Genomic DNA, 22184 nt, shown 5'->3' with positions numbered 1-22184 from the left:
GACTTAAGGATACCAGGCTGGTTGGTTGCAATTATTCAAGGCAATTTATACGGGATTCTCCCGCTCAGACAAATGAGTGTCTGTACAGATGAGAAATATGCAAACACAGTTTCATCATTTCCGGTTCTTCTTTCCATCTATGAGGTAAAAGCTTGCAGTGTTGGGAAAGGCTGTCCCGCTGACTGAGGTTATTTCAGCTTCTCCAGGAAATAATAAAAGCTCATCTTAAGGGTGACCCCTCTTTCTCAGGTCTTGGCCTTGCCCGACATGTTGGCTGACTTTGTGCAAAAACCTCCTCAAGTATTCCTTCACATGAGTTCCCTTTGTCACATTTGTAGTCCAAGACCAGGAGTGGATTGTTTGGACATACACCATTTTCATAGTCAGCTGTCAGCTGGTTACACCTCACATGTATATCCTTTGTTTATATCCTTTGGAAATAACTGAGAGCAGACCAGAGTCGACTTACCTGTTTTAATGTTTTGCAATCTAAAAGTATTGCCAACTTTCCAGAAAGATGCTTCACGGTTATTTATCTAAGAAAAGTAAGGATGAAGTTACTATAGATCAGATTATGCTGGTGCTTGTTAATAGCTCCATTTTGATAAGCATAGGCTGAATAAAATCTGGTCTTGTTCTCTAACACAGGGGTCTTCACACTTGGCCCTTTTATGACTTGTGGACTTCAACTCCCAGAATTCCTCAGTCAGGCATAAAAGGGCCAAGTTTGAAGTCCCCTGCTCTAACATGCTAAAATTCATGATTCTTTGAGTTTGTGTCACTGTAAGTTGGGGGTGGGGGCACGAAGGGAGGCTCAGCCAATCTCAATGTATACATGATTGTACTTTGACAATAAAGGTTCATTCATAAGGGATGCAGCCTGGAACTGCCAGCTTCCAGCATACCAATAATTCTCAAAGAGTTGTTAGCAGAATGAACACCGTGCTATAAAATTCTATTTAAAGATAAATCCCATTGTGCTCATTGGATCTTACTCACAACCAGGAACGTGTGTATAAGACAACGGTCTTACTTTCTTCCTTCCACACTGTTTAACGTGGGATTAGTCCTCCCAAGGTTCCTTACTTAAAAGAGGTAGTGTGGCTATTGTATTGTGAATCTGAAATGCAAATAATTATCTATATAAGATATAATTAGGCCCTGAGTTCAGAATGCTGAATTTAGACAAAATATATGAGTTTGTTGAAGTCTTGTTTTGTAGATCCTTATAGGTTAAATCAACCTCTTTCAATGAGAACATTACTAAAATGAAGACTTTCAGAATTTCCAGCTAGCCCAAAGCCATGTTGAATCAAAGTTGGCATGGGAAAAATTGGATTAGGCTGTTACCGCAGGAAGCTATCTTGTCTGAGCTACAACAGAACAAGTTCTGAGGAGTTTCCACAACAGATTCTGAGGAGATTCTACACTTCATGGAAAGTTACTGTCCAGATCATGGAAAAACACAGGACTGTTTTGCAATCATATTTTCTAATGCATAGTTCAAAATGATTTAGTTCCCACATCAGTTAAAAAGAGATTATTTTTTAAATTGTACTGTTTTATTGTTTTCACCTGCTTTTTGCACCTGCTTCAGAGATTATGAATGTATTTATGATTTGCTATGTTATTATTTGGTGCCATTCTGCTTTTGATAAATAAAACAGGTATAAAATAAATATGTGACACATTTATTAAAATACACTACAGCTGTACAATTATGAATATAAAGTTTTAAGGAACCTGTCATGTGAATAAAATATCAGTTATTGTAAGTAAATCCCTTTTTTAAAAAAAGTATACTGTGAGATGAAACTATACATATAAAATTTTATCAAAATTCTTTTTCCAGGAATGATATGATGCTGGGTCCCTCACTTCTTTTAAATAAATAATACTATTCTTGGGATCACGAGGAGTTTTTTCATTTTTGTAATTTTTCCTCATTGTTTTCCCCAAATAAAATGTGCGTGAATAATTTTTACAAGGTTCTTTTTTTGTGAGTCGCAATACATAAGACACGGGACTAATCCAGATTTAAAAGAAAATTCATCCAAGCCGGATCATCCCGATTTCCCGGGACTGAGAGCCAAGAGCAGCACATCGCTGCCCGAGGAAGACCAGGAGGATCTGGTGCATCGCAGATCTTGGGGAGAGAGGGGCTGTCGCTTCCTACGCTTCTGTCCCGGTTATGTAAAGGGAGGGAGCCGGCGGCCGAAGCAGTCAAGGGAAGCCCCCTTCGCGGCCGGCTCGCCAACCTTTCCAGCACAATAGACAGCTCCTAGCCGGGAGAGGCGGAGCCTTCCTACCATCGAGCGACAGTCGGCTAGAGAGGGCGTAGAAAAAGAACCGCTCTGCCCATCTGCGAACCGCCTTCGCCTCGCTCACCGGCTCGGACATGGCGGAAGAGCGGGAATATCTATCGATCTCGGGGGCTCGCATCAAACTGCGGCCCCTCCACCACAGCGCCTCCTGTCGGGAGCTCCAGGTGCGCTGCCCGCGGCTGCAGCTGGGCTCGCTGACTGCCGTCACGTGCTGCGTGTGGCTCGTGGCTTATGGGCTCTTCGTCGTCAGCCAGGTACCGGTCCGGTCGCCGCTCGTCTTCGAAGCGGGTCCTGAAGCCCGAAATTCGCTCAGGCTCGGGGAGTGAGGGGCAGTTAATGTCCCGCCATGACGAGGGAACCCCCCACCCCACCCCAAAGAATTCAGCGGGCGGGCAGCATTACGCCCCAACCCTCCATCCCGGCCCCTTTCAGATTGCTCGAACCTGCTGGGCTCTTAGTGTCTTGTACAGTTTCTCTTTAAAAACCTGTGGCCTTCAACTCCCAGAATTCCGCAGCCTGCATTGAGCCACACATCTTAAAAGTTGTCAAGCTAGGCCAGGGGTCTTCAAACTTGGCCATTTTATGACTTGTGGACTTCAACTCCCAGAATTCCTCAGCCAGCATGCCTGGCTGAGGAATTCTGGGAGTTGAAGTCCACAAGTCATAAAAGGGCTAAGTTTGAAGACCCCTGAACTAGGCAAAAGACTGACTATTGAATTAAGTAGGTGTTATGGTTGAGCTGGTGTGCTGCATTTAACCCCAGGGCACTGCCGCCTTCTGCGGGTGGCTCTCCTAACCTTTTGTCAAGCATCAGGTTCCCTTCGTCCAGTGCGCTCGCAGAGGGAGGGTCTTCTCAGGGTGCCGGCGGTAAAAGATTGCCGGCGGATAACACCCAGGGAGAGGGCCTTTTCTGTGGGTGCGCCTGCCCTCTGGAACCAGCTGCCCGTGGAGCTCAGGACTGCCCCTGACCTACGCTCATTCCGCCGGGACCTGAAGACTTGGCTCTTTGAGCTCTCTGACCCAGGCTGAGAATTTTAACTGGGGTTTTATTTTCAGGGATAATTTAATCTTTTAATTCTCTTTTAACTTTGTATTTTATATTGATGTGATTTTAATATGCCCTGTAAACCGCCCTGAGTCCTTCGGGAAAGGGCGGTATATAAATCTAATAAAATCTAAAATCTAAATCTAAAGATATTAATGCACGGCATTGTCTTCAACCCATTCTAGTCCACCCTGGTAGTACCCACCACCCAGTTTCCCTCCAGTTTAGCAATGGGACATGAGGCCATTGCTGGCATGTCCTTCCCCCACCCCCATCCGCCTTGGTCCCTGGCCCCTGATTTTTCAAGGCCATTTGTCTTTTGGCAGCAAGAAAGTTGGGGCTTTCTCCCTCTACATGCTCTTCAGAATCACTAGAATACGTCTTTCACCATCCACAATCAACATTCCTATCTTGGTTGCACATGATATAGGGAGAAGTCTGGTGGCTCTGGAAGACTCTCAGTTGAGCGAAGGTTGAACTAAAGTCCCGCAAAGTGAGAAAAGAGCATAACTCTTTTCTACATTTATCTCCTTGTATTTCAAAACATTTCTTCTAATGCCCCATCACCTTATGCCCATCTCACTACATCAACAATCTCTTTATGTGCAAATGTACAATCTCGTTATGAGCGGAATCGCTTCATCTGCAAGGAGATAAATGGTTCATGATTCATCTTTTTCCCAAGAGGATCTTTAAACATTAATTCAAATAACTTACGATGTATCTACAGTTACTTAACTAGACCTGCAGTTCAGTCTAAAATCCATCATGTCTTGTAAAATTAATATGGTTCTTTTTCTAAATGAAGATGCAGATGATTTTGTATATATTAGGAACCTACCAGGAAAAACAACTATTGTAAATAAAAACAATTCATAGATGTTTGTGGCCTTTTATCTCTGTTGTATGTATTTATCACTGTCATGTCTTCAACTCTACTCATTTTAAAAATAAAGATCATCTTATTTTGCCAGAAATGTATATTTTTACAGTTTGATGTTCCATTTTTACCTCTAGCATGAGAACAAGTAGTATCTCTTTTATGAAACACAAATATACAACAGATGTACAACTGTGCATTGGCAACTATTTATTGTGTCTGCATAATTTCATTTTGTACTCTTTAATGTAGTGCATGAGCTGTTCATGTAGATTTTAATGGTAATGAGCAGCTCTCCCTTTGAAAGTGTTTTATAGTATTACAGTATAGTATATAATTATATAGAATACAAGGTGACTTTTGTTTTGTCCATTTGAGAACTTGTTTTCCATTACAGAACAGTATGGTGCTCTCTGCTTCTATATTTATCACATTGATTGGTCTACTTGTATACCTGCATTTTGTGAAAATTGACCAGGAGTCTCTGCTGATAATTGACTCGCTTGGAATACAGATGACCTCATCCTATGCATCAGGAAAAGAAAGCACAACCTTTATAGAGATGAACCAGGTCAAAGATGTGGTCATCAATGAAGCCATTTATATGGTAAGGAGACTCTTTTCCTATACTGCTAAGAAATTGTATTAAAAATAACAAGAGATCTCTCAGAAAGAAAAAAAAATACTTGAACATTTTATGTTCCTAGAGAGAAGAATCTGAGGAAAAAGAGTTGTGCATGTGCTTGTTCTACTACATCATAAAATACTATTTCATCGCTTATTAATTTTGAAATAGAACTCTGAAGGCAGCTCCATCTATTGATCTTAATAGGATTGGGATGGTCCCAGAAATAGCCCAGACTTGAGAACAAGTTAAATTCTTGATATAATTAGCAGATATGTAGTATAGGCAATAGACTTGTTTGCTGCCTTCTAAAAAAATAACTGATTGCAAGTTGCTTCCTGTTTAAAAGCTACCATACCTTTGGAACTGTTTCAACAATCAGAAATTGAGTGGAAATGCAATTAAATAAATAAATAATAAATAAATATATAGAGACCTAGTATTATGCAAAGCCACAGTGTTTTAAGAACAGACTTTTATAACTGGGATGTTTTTTTACTGTCCTATTTATACATTTCTTTTAGCAAAAAGTTATTTACTACTTGTGCATCCTTCTCCAAGATCCTATTGAACCTCATGCTGTTTCTGAAGTAGTGCCACTATTTCAGGTAAGTATAAAGTATATGCTGAGGATGTTGATTTTTGTTGCTTGATATCATTTCTTATTTTTGCTGAAATCATATGGGTGTTTTTTTTCCCCTGAAATGCCTCTTGGAAGCCATTTGTTTGTTTTCAGTATTTCTTCTCTGGAAAATACATAGAAATTGTAAAAATATTAAAAATATCGTTAGAGAACAGCATTTTACGTGATCTTTTTCTCAATCCCATGTTAAAGAATATGTGCTTGTTTGAAACTTACTGACTTGCAATAACTATGCCTTTAGATATAACAGTGATGTGCTTAGCTGAGCATGGACTGACTGCTGAACTTTTTAGATAGTTAATTTTGCACAGGTAGGTGGAGTAGTAACCCTTGGCACCCTTTGATGCATTTAAGTTCTTGTTTTTCTCAGTTATGTCAACTCTAAAGAATACAATTTACCACCTCACTGAGCCTATTAACACTTCTATAATCACGTACTATACTAAATTAACCTGTTTTTCTATGAAACTTCTAGATATTGCTCTCCATAAAGAGAGTTTCCAAATGGACTTTATTCTGTTAAAAGATCTTCCAGAAGTCAAAAATAGCTAGAGTCTCCAGGGAAGAAACTTAGTGAGTAGATTAGAAATAATTGATACATTATTTTTTATTGTTACATCTCAGTAACAGTAAATATTATATATTATCTATTCTTTAGCAATATTTTATAATATTTCTTATATTAATAAAGATGGAATTCTAGGCTGAATAAATAATGCAGTTGGATCTAATGACTTCAGAAAAAAATAATTTTTCCCTCTATTTAATTTCTTCCCACTCTATCTACAGGTAGACTTCTCTTGGGATCAGAAACTTACAGTTGGGAACAAAAACTATAATTCTTTTTGTTTAATTTAGAAAAGCAAATGATAGATATATATGGAGTAAATCCAATGAATTTATACACTGTTCAGTATGCAAACATTGGAATTAAACATGAAGTAGCAGCCATTGCCATGGAATCCTGGAGCTGTAGGCTAGACTGGGAAATCAATTTCATACAGAAATTAAAACTGAGTTGTGCAATTGGAACTTTAGGAAGGAATTAAGGAAGATTGATTTATTAAGGAATTCCCAATTTTGGAAAATTTATAAATTTGTTCAATTGGTTGTTGTGGTTGTCCTGTAAAATCTAAGAAGCCATATTTTACAGTTGTTCTGTATCAATTTTTTACATGATTTCAGCTGCAAATTCACATAAAATATACTTTTTATTTATAGAGCTCCCTGCCACGTCTGGACTGCCTTGTAGACATATACAAAAGTTGCCAAGAAATCCTGGAGCAGAGGAAAAAATCTTGATACCAGCTTTTAATGTGAAACTTCTTATCAAGACAGAATAACCACAATGATACAATTTTGCCCCAAGTTATTAGATGAAGCTTTTCCAAAGCAACCATGTTAATCTAATTGGTTATGTTGACAGCTAGGTAAGAGTATATTCAAATCCACCAAGGAACTAAAAACTATTACTGCCTTTTTGACAAAGGTTTGAACGTGCAGCTGTGAAGAAATGTTACAGAACAAAATTACTAATCCAGGTTCCACATTTTCTTCAGTCAACCTCATCATGTAAGAAACTCAATGATAATTTTTTTTCTGTCAAAAATTAACCCTGTCTAAATGACTGGAAATCTACAAGGAAGATTCAGCAGAAATAAGATGAGAATAAGGGTTTTTCCCTTCCTAAATAAAATTCCATGGAAGATTAAAATCTGTTTTCTGATAATGTTGAATTACATGTTATGTCCAATAGTATTCCTTTTACAGGCTTAATTTTGTTCATTAACTATATATTGGCAGGGCTTTTTTTCTCATAGAACGCTCAGAACGGAGTTCCGGCACCTTTTTTGGATGGAACTTGTAAGGTAGGCAAGGCAGGTTGTATGACAGGTGTGAGTTCCGGCACCTTTTTCTTTGACAAAAAAGCACTATATATTAGTATTAGTGGATTATGATAATTGTAGGTGTAGTTTTTGGTTGCTAGGTAATATTTGTATTTATGTAATTCACAAGCAAAGTAATTTTTCCTGAGTGACATGGGGATGCCCTTTGTTTTTACAAAAAAAGCCCCCTGGAACATTAGATACTTGCGTCTTGAACAATAGCTCCATCTGCTCAGACCTGAAGTGCATTTTTACACCAAAAGCTGAAAAACAGAACTCCTATTAAAAGAATACAGTGAAAGAAAATATTCTTATTGTATTGAAAATCTAATTTATTAACACCACCTCCATCTTAATAAAGAATCTTATCAACACCACCTCCATCTTAATACAGAATACAGTTTTACGTACTGGACATTGGCATAATTATAAAACAGTAATTTTTCACCAGTTATTTCTAATGTCCAGGTAGGGCGCTGCTAGGTGACATGGTCAGTATAACACTTTACTATACTAAAATGAAAAAAATCTGTCAAAGTTGCTATACTTTAAAAGAAACAAACTATAAATATATAATAATTATATAATATATAATAATCGGGAGAATGGCGGTATAAAAATTTTAATAATAATAATAATAATAATAATAATAATAATAATAATAATAATAATAATTTATTTACATGAGAACCTGTAATGACCAGAAAAGAGGTCTAGCTACTATCCTCCATATTGGAGTCTCTGTTTCCTATTTATGAAGTGGGGATTTTAAATGAGTTTATAATGATGACAAACACAACTGGAACTGAAGAACTTTCAACCCGATATAAATAAATTGTACCATATCGTGTTGATAGAATAATATTTCTTATTTTAGACTGATGTGTTGCTTTTTACTGAAGATGCATACCAAGGCATACTTTTGTATATGCGTGTTAAACCACACATGTAATGTCCTTGTTCCTTTGCGGACAGAGTTTTTTCAAGTTCCTGTGCTTTCACTCCATAAAAGACCCTGGGGAATGCTCAAAGATCATGAAGATGTTTACCAGATTAAGCAAATTTAGCTTCAACATTTAACAGAACTATTGTAATAAAAGGTACTTTTATTTGACAGGAAATTGATATCCCAAATTCCAAATATTAGTTTCTGATGCAAGAGTTAGTCGGTTGAAATTAATATTAACTTGTAAGGAAGGCAAAAAGGAAAAGGAGGCCATTTTAAATATATTTATTTATTAACCGTCCTCTTATCTAAAATAGGATGCCAGAAAATAACTATCACTACATTTTTTGTAGAAAGCTAATCTCAGTACCAAATGACTAAAAACTCAAATTATTTTATTTAGAAGTGATCAGTGCCAATAGTGATCAGGGCAAATGAAAATTAATTAAACTGATTACAATATTATAAAGAATGTAAAAAAAAGGTAAAGGTTCCCCCGCACATGCGTGCTAGTCGTTTCCCACTCTAGGGGCCGGTGCTCATCTCTGTTTCAAAGCCGAAGAGCCAGCGCTTGTCCGAGGACGTCTCCGTGGTCATGTGGCCAGCATGACTAGACGCCAAAGGCACACGGAACGCTGTTTTCTTCCCACCGTAGTGGTCCCTATTTTTCTACTTGCATTTTTACATGCTTTCGAACTGCTAGGTTGGCAGAAGCTGGGACGGGTAACAGGCGCTCACTCTGTTACACGGCACTCGAGAAAGAATGTACTTGTGACCAAAAAGAAAATACAATTATATGGTGCAAGCCAAGGGATTATCTGGTTGGTGAATGTCTTGCTCTGTCTTGCACAATATATCTAGATTTTTTCATAATGTTGCTAAATCCCCAAAGTATTTTATGAAATTCATTTTTTATTTTGTCATGTGCATTAAAATACATCAGTGGGAAAGATGTATTTCAGTGAAACTGACTTGTGTGTGTGTTTGTGTGCCTGTGTGTATATACACATACATACACACATATATACATACACATACCCCCAAATCTGAGCAATACACAAGCCTACATTACAATACCTGAGCTATGATTTAAGCAACTTTTACATATTCTAACCCTGCTTTCCTTAAAACGTACGAAAGAAAACATTTCACAAACCTATCTAACTTGTGTTGCTCACCTGCTCTTATCACTAGACTTGGATTCTTCTCCAAATATTTAGCTTCTCATGGCCTTGACCTATTGTTTCATTTCCTGACTTTGGACCACAAGATATGTAATTGATTCACATGTACATCCTTTGCACATAGCTTAAACGGATGTAAAACGGTCGAAATATCGCCCATGTAACTAGATGTCGTGCTTATTTACTTGAAGTAAGCACCACATACTGTCAAGGGTACACTGCATTGCAGGCTTAGCTTTCATTCTTTTGCTTGAACATAGTGGTTCTCTCAATTTTTTTTATTTATTGTATTTTGAATAAAATATGTTAGCTCCATTGGGGATTCAAAACCACCTTAGGGTGTGTGTACAATTAAAGAGATTAAAAACAACAAATTAACAAAAGACAATTACAACAAAAGAAAAAAAATATTTCCAAGAAGGACTCAAAATTAGCCCAAGGCCTGGGGTGGGGGTGGGGAAATCAGGTCATAAGAGCTTTTCTAAAATAAGGCCAGGACAGTGAAATACAGACCTCAGGGGAAATGCTGTTCCAAAGGGCAGGAATGGAGGGCATAGTTCCTGGACCTCATAAAATTATACTATTTTATCTACTGACTCTCGGATCAAACAGGATGGGCATATGCCATGGTTGGTAGATAGACCTGAAATAACCAGTCTCAGTGTCACCCAGAAGCCTATTGATAACTAGTGCTGTTCCCAAATCAGGTTATTGACAAACCCAAGGATGGTTCATAACTGCCTGGGTTCTACATTTTGGACCGCCTGTAGCTTCCAAATGGTCTTCAATGGCAGTCCCATATGCAACACATGCTATTGAAATTATATATGAGATGACCAAAGCATTACTGCCCAAAGTATACCCTTTCAGAAAAGTTAAAATTGGCCTGCACGACAAATCTATGCAAAGGCTGTCTTGGCTACAGCTGGCACCTGTTCAGCAGGAATTCCACAAAGAATTCCCAGTCCACAAAGAATTCCCAGTAATACAACAGCTCCAAGAAGTGTAATCCTATTTAGGATTAAAGAATATAATCTCCAGATGCGGGCTGCCAAATACAGGTAGTTTGGTTCAAAGTTAGAACAGTGCTGAACGAGTGGTAATTATGATCAGTTCTTGAAGTTCCAGCTGTCCTTTAACTTCAACATCTCTACGATCGCATGTAGGGTGCTTGGTGACTATCTTGCAGCATCACTTGGTTAAGTCAGGATTCAGATACACAACTGGGTGTTATCAGCATACTGGACATAGCCCAACCCAGCAGTTATCTGTGAGTTCATCCAAGTCTGCAGAGGTAGTTTCAAAAATGTTCCAATCTGTGCAAACAAGGCAAACCTATACCTTTAACATTGCCTCAGTCCAAACTCTTGGCTTAAACTAGCACTGTTGAAATCTCCTAATATGGTGAGAAAGGAGTCTGGGTATCTTTCTTCAGCCCACAGAATCTGGTCAGGTAGAGTTTGTAATGCATTGTTTATGCAAGGTAAAGTGGAATGTACGTAGCAGCCAGAATAAATGAGGAAAACTCTTGTGGGCAATAAAACAGTTTGCAATTGATAATTAATGTCTCTAAGTCCTCATCACAAAATTTATTCAGTATAGTTACATTTTAACGTCATCGGTTGTTGATATAATGGACAAGTGTTCACGTTCTCACTCCTAAAGATCCTGTTCAGGAAATACTTGTACAAATTATTTTAAATTAACCATGTGAGACTGTGCTATCATTACTTTGACAGGACCAGCCCAGTCAGAATCTATTCTCTGTCACTAGAGTACTGTAATGTGTCATATGAAGACGTTGCCATCTGATAGGTCCTTTAACTTTGACACAGAACCATCAGCATATCAAAGGCTACTTTGTGTTGCCAGGCAGGAAAGTCAGAAGAACGTTCACTGGGTAGTTCCAGACCTCTCAGTTGGTCTTTTTAATTAGCTAGCAATAGATTTCATTCTGCCGTTCATTAAGGATAAAGCAGAACTGTAATGCTGTTAGTGTCACATGCTGATCAATACAGGGAGCTTCCACTATGACATTGATAAACAGCTGGCAGAGGGACAAGGAGAAGCACATGAACTGAGAAAGTCAAGGTTAGACGCAAGCAAAAACTAATATCAGGATACACTTTAAACTTGGTCAGAAAAGAGGCCCTTCCGGAGGGAAGCAATAAAGAAACAAGAGGAAAACAAAAACAAAAATAATTATATAAGAAAACTGATCGAACAATCTTTCTATTCTGGCCAAATCTGCAGACTCTGGTTGTTTCAGCTGCTCACACATGGGGTTGGATTCTAGATCAAGTTTCAATAAGGCTGACTTCTACTCAGTGCTTTTTTTGTAAAAGAAAAAGGTGCCGGAACTCACACATGTCATACAACCTGCCTTGCCTACCCTACAAGGTTCTATCCAAAAAAGGTGCCGGAACTCCGTTCTGAGCGTTCTATGAGAAAAAAAAGCCCTGCTTCTACTATATCCTTCAGTTGTCAGATTCTCTCTTTCACCTGCCCAATCAGCAAGTCTAGTTTGTGAATGGTTATAGGTAAGGTATGGAAAATAGAGACTTGTGCCAAAGGCTTCAGGGCAAAGATGTGTTTTGAGGTTGAATCTGAATGAATTAAGATAGCAAAGATTCTGGAAAGCTGCTTCAGACAGCATACAGGCACACATAGGTCTCATCTTTAATTTTTTAAATAATATTATTCTGGGTTACAAAACAGAAGGGAAATACAATAACAATCAGGCATATTTTATTCTGAATTTACTCTTGATACTTCTTGGACACCTATCTTTTTCTGATGTTTGAATAGTATATTTAGATAATCATACTGTTTCTTTAATTCCTTGGAGAGTTTGCTGGCTTCTGTTTGTAATGTTTCTGAAGACTCTGTGGTGAGACAGGTCTGCAGGCCATCCTTGCTGTAACACAGCATATGGTGTTTCCAGAAAGGATACTCTAAATTAGTGGACAGAAGAAAGCAATAAACTATCTTTATCTAGTAGCACAAGATAAGGTAACTTGCAAATAAACACTGAAACTCTTGCCAAAGAATTAGAAAATATAGATGTTTGTACAAGTTCACAAATATCTTTGGTCTTAGGATGTCTTTATTTATTTAGTAAAACACAACACGTAGCTTTCATGGAAGATCTCATTTCAGAATGCAGTTGGAGTATGATTTCTTTGCCATATGAATGTTAATTGGAAGACACCTTTTGAAATAATATAATATTCTGCTGTGTGTTATAATTATCAGGAAATAGAATTTGGATATGCAAAGAAGTAGAATTTGATAAAAGTCTCAGCTGTAGCAGAGAGTATTTTGTTACACAAATAAATGAAACAGAACTAGCACAGAATATTGAAACAATTGATGGACATATGTAGACAGAACCTATAACATTTACTAGAAAAATATCAGAAATATTTTATAATGCATCATTCTGACTCTGACTCACAAATAGTCTTGTCACTATTCCTCAAAAATGTATTTTACTTACCTGGATCACTTTCAGCATCCAATAGCTTCTCAATTAACTGCTCATTGGGGTGCCCAGATTTGGGCAACTGGTATTGGATGCTGCTGCAAGGTAGTACAATCAAGTATCCTTGATTGGTGTCAGGTACAATAATAAACTTTAGTCTACACAACCAGGTATAATTCTTCAACTGGCTTCAGCAATAAACATACTGTATCAATCTCACTTCTGCTTTTTATAACTTTTGCTATTTGTTTCTCAAGCTCAACAATTATTGAAGGAACTTTCAGCATAATCACTGAATGATGTACAGCCCATAAGGGACAGGAGGAGAAAGTAATGTATTTTTTGAGGATAGAGGCTGGGTCAAGGGTTCAGGCTAGAGTTTGGTGCAGCGAGGAAAATTAAGGTGGGTACTTGGTTTGTTTTGCTAGAAACTCATTAGAACAGTGTATCTCAACCTTGGCAATTTTAAGACATGTGGACTTCAACCCCAGAGTTCCCAGTAGGGTGTTAAAGTCCACCTATCTTAAAAGTTGCCAAGATTGAGAAACACTGCACTAAAAAGATTAAGATCAGGCTCTTAATAAGATTGCCTGTGAAATCTATGACAGGAAAGTAGGAAGCAGGGTAAGCCTAGGGTTCTTATGTATGAAAAAACAGTCTAGCCTCAAACCCTGAAAAGCTCCAGAGTTGCATAAGGCAAGAGAGAGAGAAAGGGGTGGGGGGGAGAGGCTGTAACTGAGGTGAAAAAATAAAAACAGATCAGCTTCCCAAGGGGAGAAGAATATGTGATCACCAAAGCATGGTGTCAAGACAAGTACAGCACCCCAGCCTTATATGGTAGTGCCCACAATATCACCAGGTGGTAGCAACAGAGCTAGAGCAAGGATGTTTTGAAAACGTAGCACTGGGGATCTCCCAAAACAGTTCCTGCTACTGCATATTGCTACTGCAAATATAACACATAAAGAGAAAATCTTGCTACAGTAGCCATACTCATTACCAGTTCCCCCCCCAAACATTTGGGGGTGTGTGTATCCTCTCTCTCTCTCCCTCCTGCCCCCTCTTTCAAAATTAAACTAATTATAAATTCTGGCACCCAAGTACAGAATATGTTGAAGGAGGAGATTTAAAACTTTCCTCTGTCAGCCTAATTGATGAAACTCTTCCAGACTATTATTAGCCAATGGAAGAAGCAACACTTGTTCCTAAATTAAGGAAAAAAGAGATATGGTAGCAATGAATTTAATGATATACTGATCTGACATCTAGTCACTTCTCTGGATTAGTCAATAAAAATAGGGTCTCCTCTGTTTTACATTCCAAGTTCCTTGGGGTCAGTTCATCCTTCACACCTTCTCCTGGCTGGTGCCTATAGGTAGATACAGGACTCTGCTCTGTAGGGTGAATAATGATGATGCAGTGTAAGAAAGGAATCCTTTACCATAAACCTCATAATCTTCTTCAAATCACAGGAGTAATCCACTTCTGCCTTGGTTTTACTCTAGTGTAAATAGCCTAGAGGAAAAAAGCCAACAAGCTAATGGGCATACTAGAAATAAAAATTTAAAGGTAAGCTGCCCCTACGGTTCAGAAACCATAATTTATGGTTATTATCTTTTGCTTATTACAGTTATAACCAAATAGTGGGCATGATGGCTCAGCAATTAAAGCTGAAACCCCAGTTCAAAACCCAAACGTTGTGTAACGGGATGAGCTCCTGTTACTTGCTCCAGCTCCTGACAACCTAGCAGTATGAAAGCATGCAAATGTGAGTAGATAAATAGGTACCACTTCAGCGAGAAGGTAAAAGTGTTCTGTGCGCCTTGGTGTATAGTCATGTTGGCCACGTGACCACGGAAATGTCTTCGGACAATGCTGGCTCTCTTTGCTAAGAAATGGAGATGAGTACCACACCCTAGAGTTAGACACAGCTGGACAGGTAAAACCTTTACTTTTACCTTATTATAACCAAACAAGGAAATGGCTGCATTTTAAGTAAGCAAATAGCAAAACACATAATAAAACATACTATAAAATAAATTTGACCTTTGTGAGGAATATAATAGCATATATGTCTTGCATTCATTATATCTGATTACAGGTTTTCTCCAGAGAACAGGTTCACATCAATCCTTTACAATATAAGTGTATTAATGTCACAAGAAAAAAAACATTGGCAAGGAAACTTGTCCGGATCCCCGAACAAAAACGGGAAGACTGATAAGTCTGATGAAGAAACACAAATGGTGATAGGTTTTGTTTATCTCGGCAAATTGCCTTGCTCCTTCACTTTTCACTTGACTGGAAGCAAAACCATCTGGAAGCAGGATGGAGACCACAGGGACATGTCCATGCAGTTGTCATAGCATCAGTTCAGCGGGGCCTTCCCACTGATTCCTTCTGGAATTGTTTGACTTCAGTCTAGCCTTCAGCCTTAAGGTGCCCCAATTATTTCTCAACCAGGTATTAGCCACATGATGACACAGAAAGATGCACAAGGATGTGTCTTTGTGACATATTTGTGAGCTATCCTTATGCTGAGGAAAGAGTCCATGCGGATTTATTCCTAATCTGAAAGGAGACTATTGTAGCAGAGTCTTTTGTTTTAGCTACTATACTTTTGTATGGCAGAATCTATCAGCAAATGTGTATTTCTTCTATTACACAACAGCTGTGCTGGGGTTTTGATTTTCAACCAAAAAACTAGCCTTTCCAAAGGGTGTAGAAAAGAGCACAAGTCTTAACAAGGCCCAAGTTCTTCAAGACACTGTCCAGAGATCCAAACGTCCTCTATTGTCTATGATACTGGCAATTCCTGGCCATGCATTATATTTCACCAGTAATCAAATTTTGAACAGGTGTCTAAAATGCACAGCTTATTAAATGATTTCATACAGACACTTTATTCTTCTTTACATTTATGCTGCCATTGTGGTATATAATCCACCTATTATTTGAGCTCTTCTGGATAATCTACATACATTATTTTAAATAATATTTTAGAGAGCTTCACATCTATTCTACCAAATCTTGCTATCAACAACATATGTATTAGTATTTTCTTCTTCAGATGCTGCAAACTTTGCATATGCATTTAATCTCCATTCATGGAGCTAGCAAGGCAAATTTTAGAGTCTCTGGTAAAGTAAAAAAATACCTATCCAATTGATTATAATGTAATCTCCCTCCCTTCTAATAAGATATTTTAGGAGAAATATGTTTGTCTTGCAAGAGAAAGAGAAGAAATGATCTTGTCACAGAGTGGGGAATGTGAGTGTTGCAGAGTTCCATAAAGTAAGCCCTATGCACTCTGATTTAGTGGCCATAAGTAATTAGAATGTATTTAGATTTATGTTTAGATTTTATTTTAAATGTGTTCAAAGACTTGCCCAATTCCCTGCAAAGATATTTTCTCTAGGTGCAGGGTAGGCAACGTTGGCTCTTTTATGACTTGTGGACTTCAACTCCCAGAATTCCTGAGCCAACCATGCTGGCTCAGGAATTCTGGGAGATGAAGTCCACGAATCATAAGTCAACATTGCCTACCAACTGCGGGCTATCAGATCTTGGCCACAAAACTCTAGACACCACAAGAGGGCACTCAAGAGATACAGAAAAGTCTTCCACTTTGCTGACAGCTGGTGATTCTCCAAATTTTGGAGCTCAGATCTTCTTGCCCTGAGTTTCCCTGAGCCTCAGTTTCTCTTTTGAGTGGGTGTAGTTATCATCCCTTTTATTACACATCTTGAAAATCCTATCTTCAACAGACAATTCTGTGTTTTGGGAGTTGTAAAGTGGTAAAAAAATAGTCTAAATCAGGACAGATGACCTGTTGCTGGAATTAAGATACCCTTTCCTCCTTAAGGTTCCATTTCCCCTGTTTTTATTAACCAAAAAAGGGACAGTAATTTTTCTCCATTTAGCTTTGCTCCTATCAGTTTGATGGGAAAGGGAAGAGGGGAAAAAAGGATAATGAAAGTTCTAAGTTGTTCTCCCTGTGACACAATAACAGCTTTTACAGCAGACTGAAAGGGCTGAATTTAGCATTATGAAAGCAAAAATACATTGTACAACCAGCTTCTGAAAGTTTGTTAAAAATAATACTAGTTGAATGATGAAATTGTACAGTTTGCTGACAGTAAAACTGCCATGTAGCTATAATTAGTCTTATTTCTCCTACACCACTGCACAGAACAATGATGAAGGCATTACAAACAATTAAGATTTCTTGTTTCCCCATTTCCTTGTTAATAATAATAGTACACTCATTTACCTTTCAGAGCTTCTTGGAAGGCTTTGATTTGCTCTTTCAGCTTTACCAATCCCAGCAGTGAAATACAGTATTGTTGTTTAACGAGTTAGTTGCCTAGACCTCCCATTTAATAAGGAGCTTTATTGAAATTGTAAAAGTCTTTCCTAGGTTTTAGGAAAATTGTTTTTGTTTGTCTCTCTGTAGCTAAGCAGTTTTCTAAACAATCACTGAAGTATTATTTAAGTTGGAAGACTAGCATGTTTACAAGGCCAAAGTCATAGCCTGGAGAAGCTTAGAAGGAAGACAAGAACTGAACAGTCTATTTTCTTCAACTGTGTCATACAATAACCTGAATAACTTTACAATGGCAGTTCTAAGAAGTAGGTCACTGGAAGGCTTCATCGCATAGATGCTTATAAATAGAGAGTGGGATAGTTTGGGAGAAGAACTCATAATAATTGTAATATTGATACTAAGAGGTGAAGGAGATAGGATCAGTGGAGTTTCTCTCAACTACATCCTGTAGGAAGTTTAGTTGATTAGAGAAGGCATAAGTGGAAATATTTGTGATTGTGTATTTTAGTAACAATAGTTTATTGTATGGAACAAGAAGGAAACACTATTGGTTTGCCTGGTTACTCATCCTTGAGGTGTTTGTAGAGTGGAATCAAAAAAACCAAGATGGTAGCTGTGCCTGCACAATCAAAGCCCTCCCCTTGATGCTTCTTAGAAGTGGCAATGCAAGTCTATTTTGTATCAATGTGTAATATGAGGGAATGACCTTGCAAGGCAAAAATGTGGACTAGACAAATGTCTGACAAGTAGCAACTGAGTCCTTAGAAGAAATGTGGGCATAGTAAATGTCTCAGAAAAGACTGTAAAAGTGGAGGTGGAGGTACTTTGAACCTGCAAGATTCTGTTAAGGTAACCTTACAATAAACTTAGACCTAGTACTTTTGAGTGTACTTCCTGTCTGGAATTCCTTTCAAGGCTGACACAAGGCATCTATGTATATTTGCAGATTAACAATAGCTATTACCTCTCTTAATTTAGCTGTCACCTAGCCTTTAATATCCACAGCTTTTTCCTGAACAATTTTAGCTTATTCTGCTCTTAGCTGTTTCCATTAGAAATATAAGACAAATACCATAAAAGTAGCAGCAATAAAAGACTTCAATAGTCTTGAACATTTTGCAAAATAGCTACCTTACACAATTGTTGCATAGCTGTATATCACATGGTGACGGGACTCTTTTTTGAACTTGAATGTACTTTGCTTTGACAACTGACAGAGAAAAAAAAGAGAATGGAAGCTTTTGTGCTTTTTAACTATTTAGGTAAAGGTAAAGGTTCCCCCGCACATGTGTGCTATCGTTTCTGACTCTAGGGGCCAGTGCTCATCTCCGTTTCAAAGCTGAAGAGCCAGCGCTTGTCCGAGGACATCTCCGTGGTCATGTGGCTGGCATGACTAGACGCCAAAGGCGCACAGAACGCTGTTACCTTCCCACCGTAGTGGTCCCTATTTTTCTACTTGCATTTTTACGTGCTTTCGAACTGCTAGGTTGGCAGAAGCTGGGATGAGTAACAGGCGCTCACTCTGTTACGCGGCACTTGGGATTCGACCCGCCAAACTGCCGACCTTCTGATCAACAAGCTCAGCATCCTAACCCACTGAGCCACCACGTCCCTGCCTTTAACTATTTACATGAAGCTATTTACAACAAGTGTGTATAACAGATTTGTGCACTGCAATTCTGGTATTCCCCTGGTGTCAGATTTAAGTTTTTCTCCCAGTGACTATCCCCCTCTGGGTCTCTCGCTCCCTCCCCCTTTGAGGCTTATTAAGAGAAAATGAAAAGTAAGGAATGGGCTAGATTTTTACTGTAGTCTGCTCAGCACAGCTTGACTTTCTCCTGGATCTGCTCAGCCAAACATCATCTGCTTTTCCACTGGAGACAGAATCTCTCTCAGGTCTTCTATCCAGTTCTTCCACAGAGACTAGAGTTTTGCCAATAACTGGTGAACCCTTCCTTCCTGTGTTGGATCTTTGGTATAGATGTCCTCTTCGTGGGTCTTCTCTTCCCTTCTTCCTGGCAAGCCACCCATGGACCTTTTTCTCTCTTCCAAACCAGAAATCTTAACTGGTCTGCATATACGTGTAATTTCATTTTCTACCCTTTCTCTCCAGTCATGTCATCTGGCACAGTCTTTTTTCTCTTCTTTCCTTCTTTTTCTCTTCTCTTCTCTCTTGGTTTTTCCCCCAAGCATGAAAGCTGACACAGAATCCATAAATATCCAATACGACAGAATTTCAGAGCAGAGAGTCTATTATATCACCCAATAATTAATATAATTAACTAGAGGTGTCAGGATTATATACTGTACATTCTGCCACCCTAACTATAAACCCTCCCCTTTAATGGCAAACACAAATTTGGAAATGAGCTATTTATTTTAATTCAGAGGAACTTTCGATAAAGTAAGTCAGGACTGTTAGCCACCGTTGCTTAGGAGAAGAGGACACTGTATTTTGATAGCTTTTCAGAAGGGAAAGTAATTGTTACGACGGGGATGTGTTTTAGAGTTTTGAGCGTTTGAGTTCCTTTCATAAACTCATAAGCTGTAAAGGATCTTCTATTGTTTTCTAGAGGATCTGCATTAGTCCAAGTAGTGCATTTAATTCAGTGGTGACAGGAATCTTCTGACATCACAAATTATTCCTGTGGCTGTTGAAAAAAGGGGGAGCATTTGGGATGCTCTTTGTGATAGTCCTTGGCAATTTTTCTTCTTCTTCCAATATTACTTTAATTTGGCCTTTACTGAAGAAAGAGCAGATTCCCATAAGATCACTTAAGAACTGAGGTATTTGTTATTTCGTAAGAATATTCTTGACCTTTTAGGATGTTTCCTCTACTAGTCTGGATTTCTGCTTTAAAGCTACAAACTGCTAAAGCAAAATCCAGGTTGGATGTGAATTTTTGTATGGCATCAGTTATGGATCAGTAGATGTTTTGTTCCAAAGGTGGAGAACGCCATGCTCTCTCCTCTTAATTCATGTCTCCTTTAGCAAATAGCCTCTCCCAACACTGGCTCCAAAAGGCAAAACTGCTCGACATCCTAGCCAGAAAGCACTTCCTACTGAACTAGATGCAGGGTTTTTGTTTGAGCTTAGAATAATTATAGCCTAATGAAAGATTTTGCCACTTGTCTGATTCTTCAATGTTGATTCTATGTTGGAGATTCTGAATAACCAGGGAGAGATATGACCAGGTGGTTCCCTTATTTGAGGACGAAAGCAGCAGGGGGTGCAGGGAACGAATCAACCACATCTTCAAACTCAAACAGGGAAAGAAAATGCAAGCATTCAAACTCAGCAGGCAACTCCTTAACGTTCACTGTCTGTTGCTGAGTCAGAACATACCTGCCTATTGGCTGGTAACACCACACTGTGTATTAAGTCTGTGTCAAATTTAATTAAAGCATTTCTTTAAAAAATGCCCTTTTCTCCCTGGATATTGAAGTTGGTGATGCTACTGGTACAGCAATCTCTCAACCTCCACTTTGGTAAAAGTGTCCCCAAAGTAAGTCCTGTACTACACTGCCACCCAATTGCTTTTTTCTATCTCCCTTTAAATAGGTGGGGCCTTTTCAATGTAATATCAATAGCTAGGTTATCTTCTGCTTAGATCCCTAATTTTCTAGGAAGTGACAGCAGTAGAAATAACTTATCAAACAATATAACATTGGAGACAGACTGCTTTCAGTATGTGTGAATAAAATTCCATCTCTTTGGATGCAAAATTTAGAGGGCCAATTTGATGCCCAGTATTTGGTAACAGCGTTCCGTGCGCCTTTGGCATCTAGTCATGCCGGCCACATGACCACGGAGACATCCTCGAACAAGCGCTGGCTCTTCGGCTTTGAAACGGAGATGAGCACCGGCCCCTAGAGTCGGTAACGACTAGCACACATGTGCGGGGGAACCTTTACCTTTACCTTTATTTGTTTTTGAATGTAACTTCTATCGTCTTAACCAGCACAGCATGTTCTCAGGCTTGATATGAGATAATCTAAACATCAGGAGAAGACTTCTTCTCTACGTCTGGAAGCACATGGCTTCTGTGTCCCATACAACAATGAATTGGAAATAGACTATTGAGACACAATCAGGATAAAGCAGAGGTATTGTTGGGCATTACTTAGATTGAAGATGGAGTATAATCTGTTCTGGATAGAGCTGTATTTGTCTGGAGGATCAGTTTCATAGATTAGGAGTACTTTGAGATTCAGTATTGTTGACATCAAAGTTGAATGGCACTGAATCTTAAGCATCTCTTGATCACAAGGGTAGGGTGTAAACAGAAATTCTGTGTCATCTCTTTGTTTACCACTCTGCTGTTCTTTTGTAACAGAAGGCTACTCTGAGGTTAATTCCTTCTACCTTTCTTCTCTTTCAGATGTGAACCCAAGCACGTGATCTTGGACTCTCCTTCTGATAGGATGTAATTAACTAGATGCTAGTCTTTGACTATCCCTCTAATGTAATCCCTATAAGTAAATCTCATTTCTTTGTAAATTATAAAGCCTGCTTCACTAATCCTGGGTGTAGCTAAAAGCAAACATGGAGCAGAAATAAATGAATATATATACCTTGAAGAGCAAAACCTTTTCTTGTCTGTTTTTCTGCATACTGTATTCAGCTCTCTATTCTGCCTCATTTTTTCTTTGCTCCAGTTGTTGCATCTGGAATTCAAAATGTAAAAGCAGGGGGAATTCGAGACCCGCCGCCCCGAAACCTTGACCCATTACCTGGCTCATGTTGAACTGTACATGCGGTTCAATCAGATATCGGAGGACGGTGCAAAGGCAGCCGCCCTGCTCTGCCTTGGGGGACCAGCGCTGCTGGAAGTCGCCG

The 22184-nt window shown here is 38.7% G+C and overlaps 1 protein-coding gene across 3 annotated transcripts; it reads left to right on the top strand.

Annotated features, from left to right (window-relative positions):
- The first annotated feature begins 2370 nt into the window (after positions 1 to 2370).
- On the top strand, positions 2371 to 21763 carry PIGH (phosphatidylinositol glycan anchor biosynthesis class H). 3 transcript variants are annotated; one of them, XR_014491297.1, is made up of 6 exons: positions 2371 to 2578; positions 4647 to 4856; positions 5399 to 5482; positions 6739 to 6947; positions 20791 to 20850; positions 21727 to 21763. XR_014491297.1 is itself a non-coding variant. In XM_083353262.1 (4 exons), exons 1-4 carry the CDS (start codon positions 2399 to 2401, stop codon positions 6817 to 6819), a joined length of 555 nt encoding a protein of 184 aa, XP_083209388.1. In that variant the 5' UTR covers positions 2371 to 2398; the 3' UTR covers positions 6820 to 7704. The 3 variants fall into 3 exon arrangements, 2 of the variants coding, with proteins under 2 accessions (XP_083209388.1, XP_083209389.1); XM_083353262.1 differs by lacking the exons at positions 20791 to 20850; positions 21727 to 21763 and having other exon boundaries at positions 6739 to 7704; XM_083353263.1 differs by lacking the exons at positions 20791 to 20850; positions 21727 to 21763 and having other exon boundaries at positions 2376 to 2578; positions 4728 to 4856; positions 6739 to 7704.
- Positions 21764 to 22184: the final 421 nt, after the last annotated feature.

Source organism: Vipera ursinii (assembly GCF_947247035.1).
Source record: "Vipera ursinii genome assembly, chromosome: 1".
NCBI lineage: Eukaryota > Metazoa > Chordata > Lepidosauria > Squamata > Viperidae > Vipera > Vipera ursinii.
This window is presented reverse-complemented; position numbering and strand designations above follow the sequence as displayed.

Excerpts from the sequence above, each read along its gene's own strand:
- PIGH (XM_083353262.1), top strand. The coding sequence starts at position 2,399 with ATGGCGGAAGAGCGGGAATATCTATCGATCTCGGGGGCTCGCATCAAA. Across the intron at positions 2,579-4,646 it reads GGCTCTTCGTCGTCAGCCAG|AACAGTATGGTGCTCTCTGC; the intron begins GTACCGGTCCGG and ends TTTCCATTACAG. Across the intron at positions 5,483-6,738 it reads AAGTAGTGCCACTATTTCAG|AGCTCCCTGCCACGTCTGGA; the intron begins GTAAGTATAAAG and ends TTTTATTTATAG.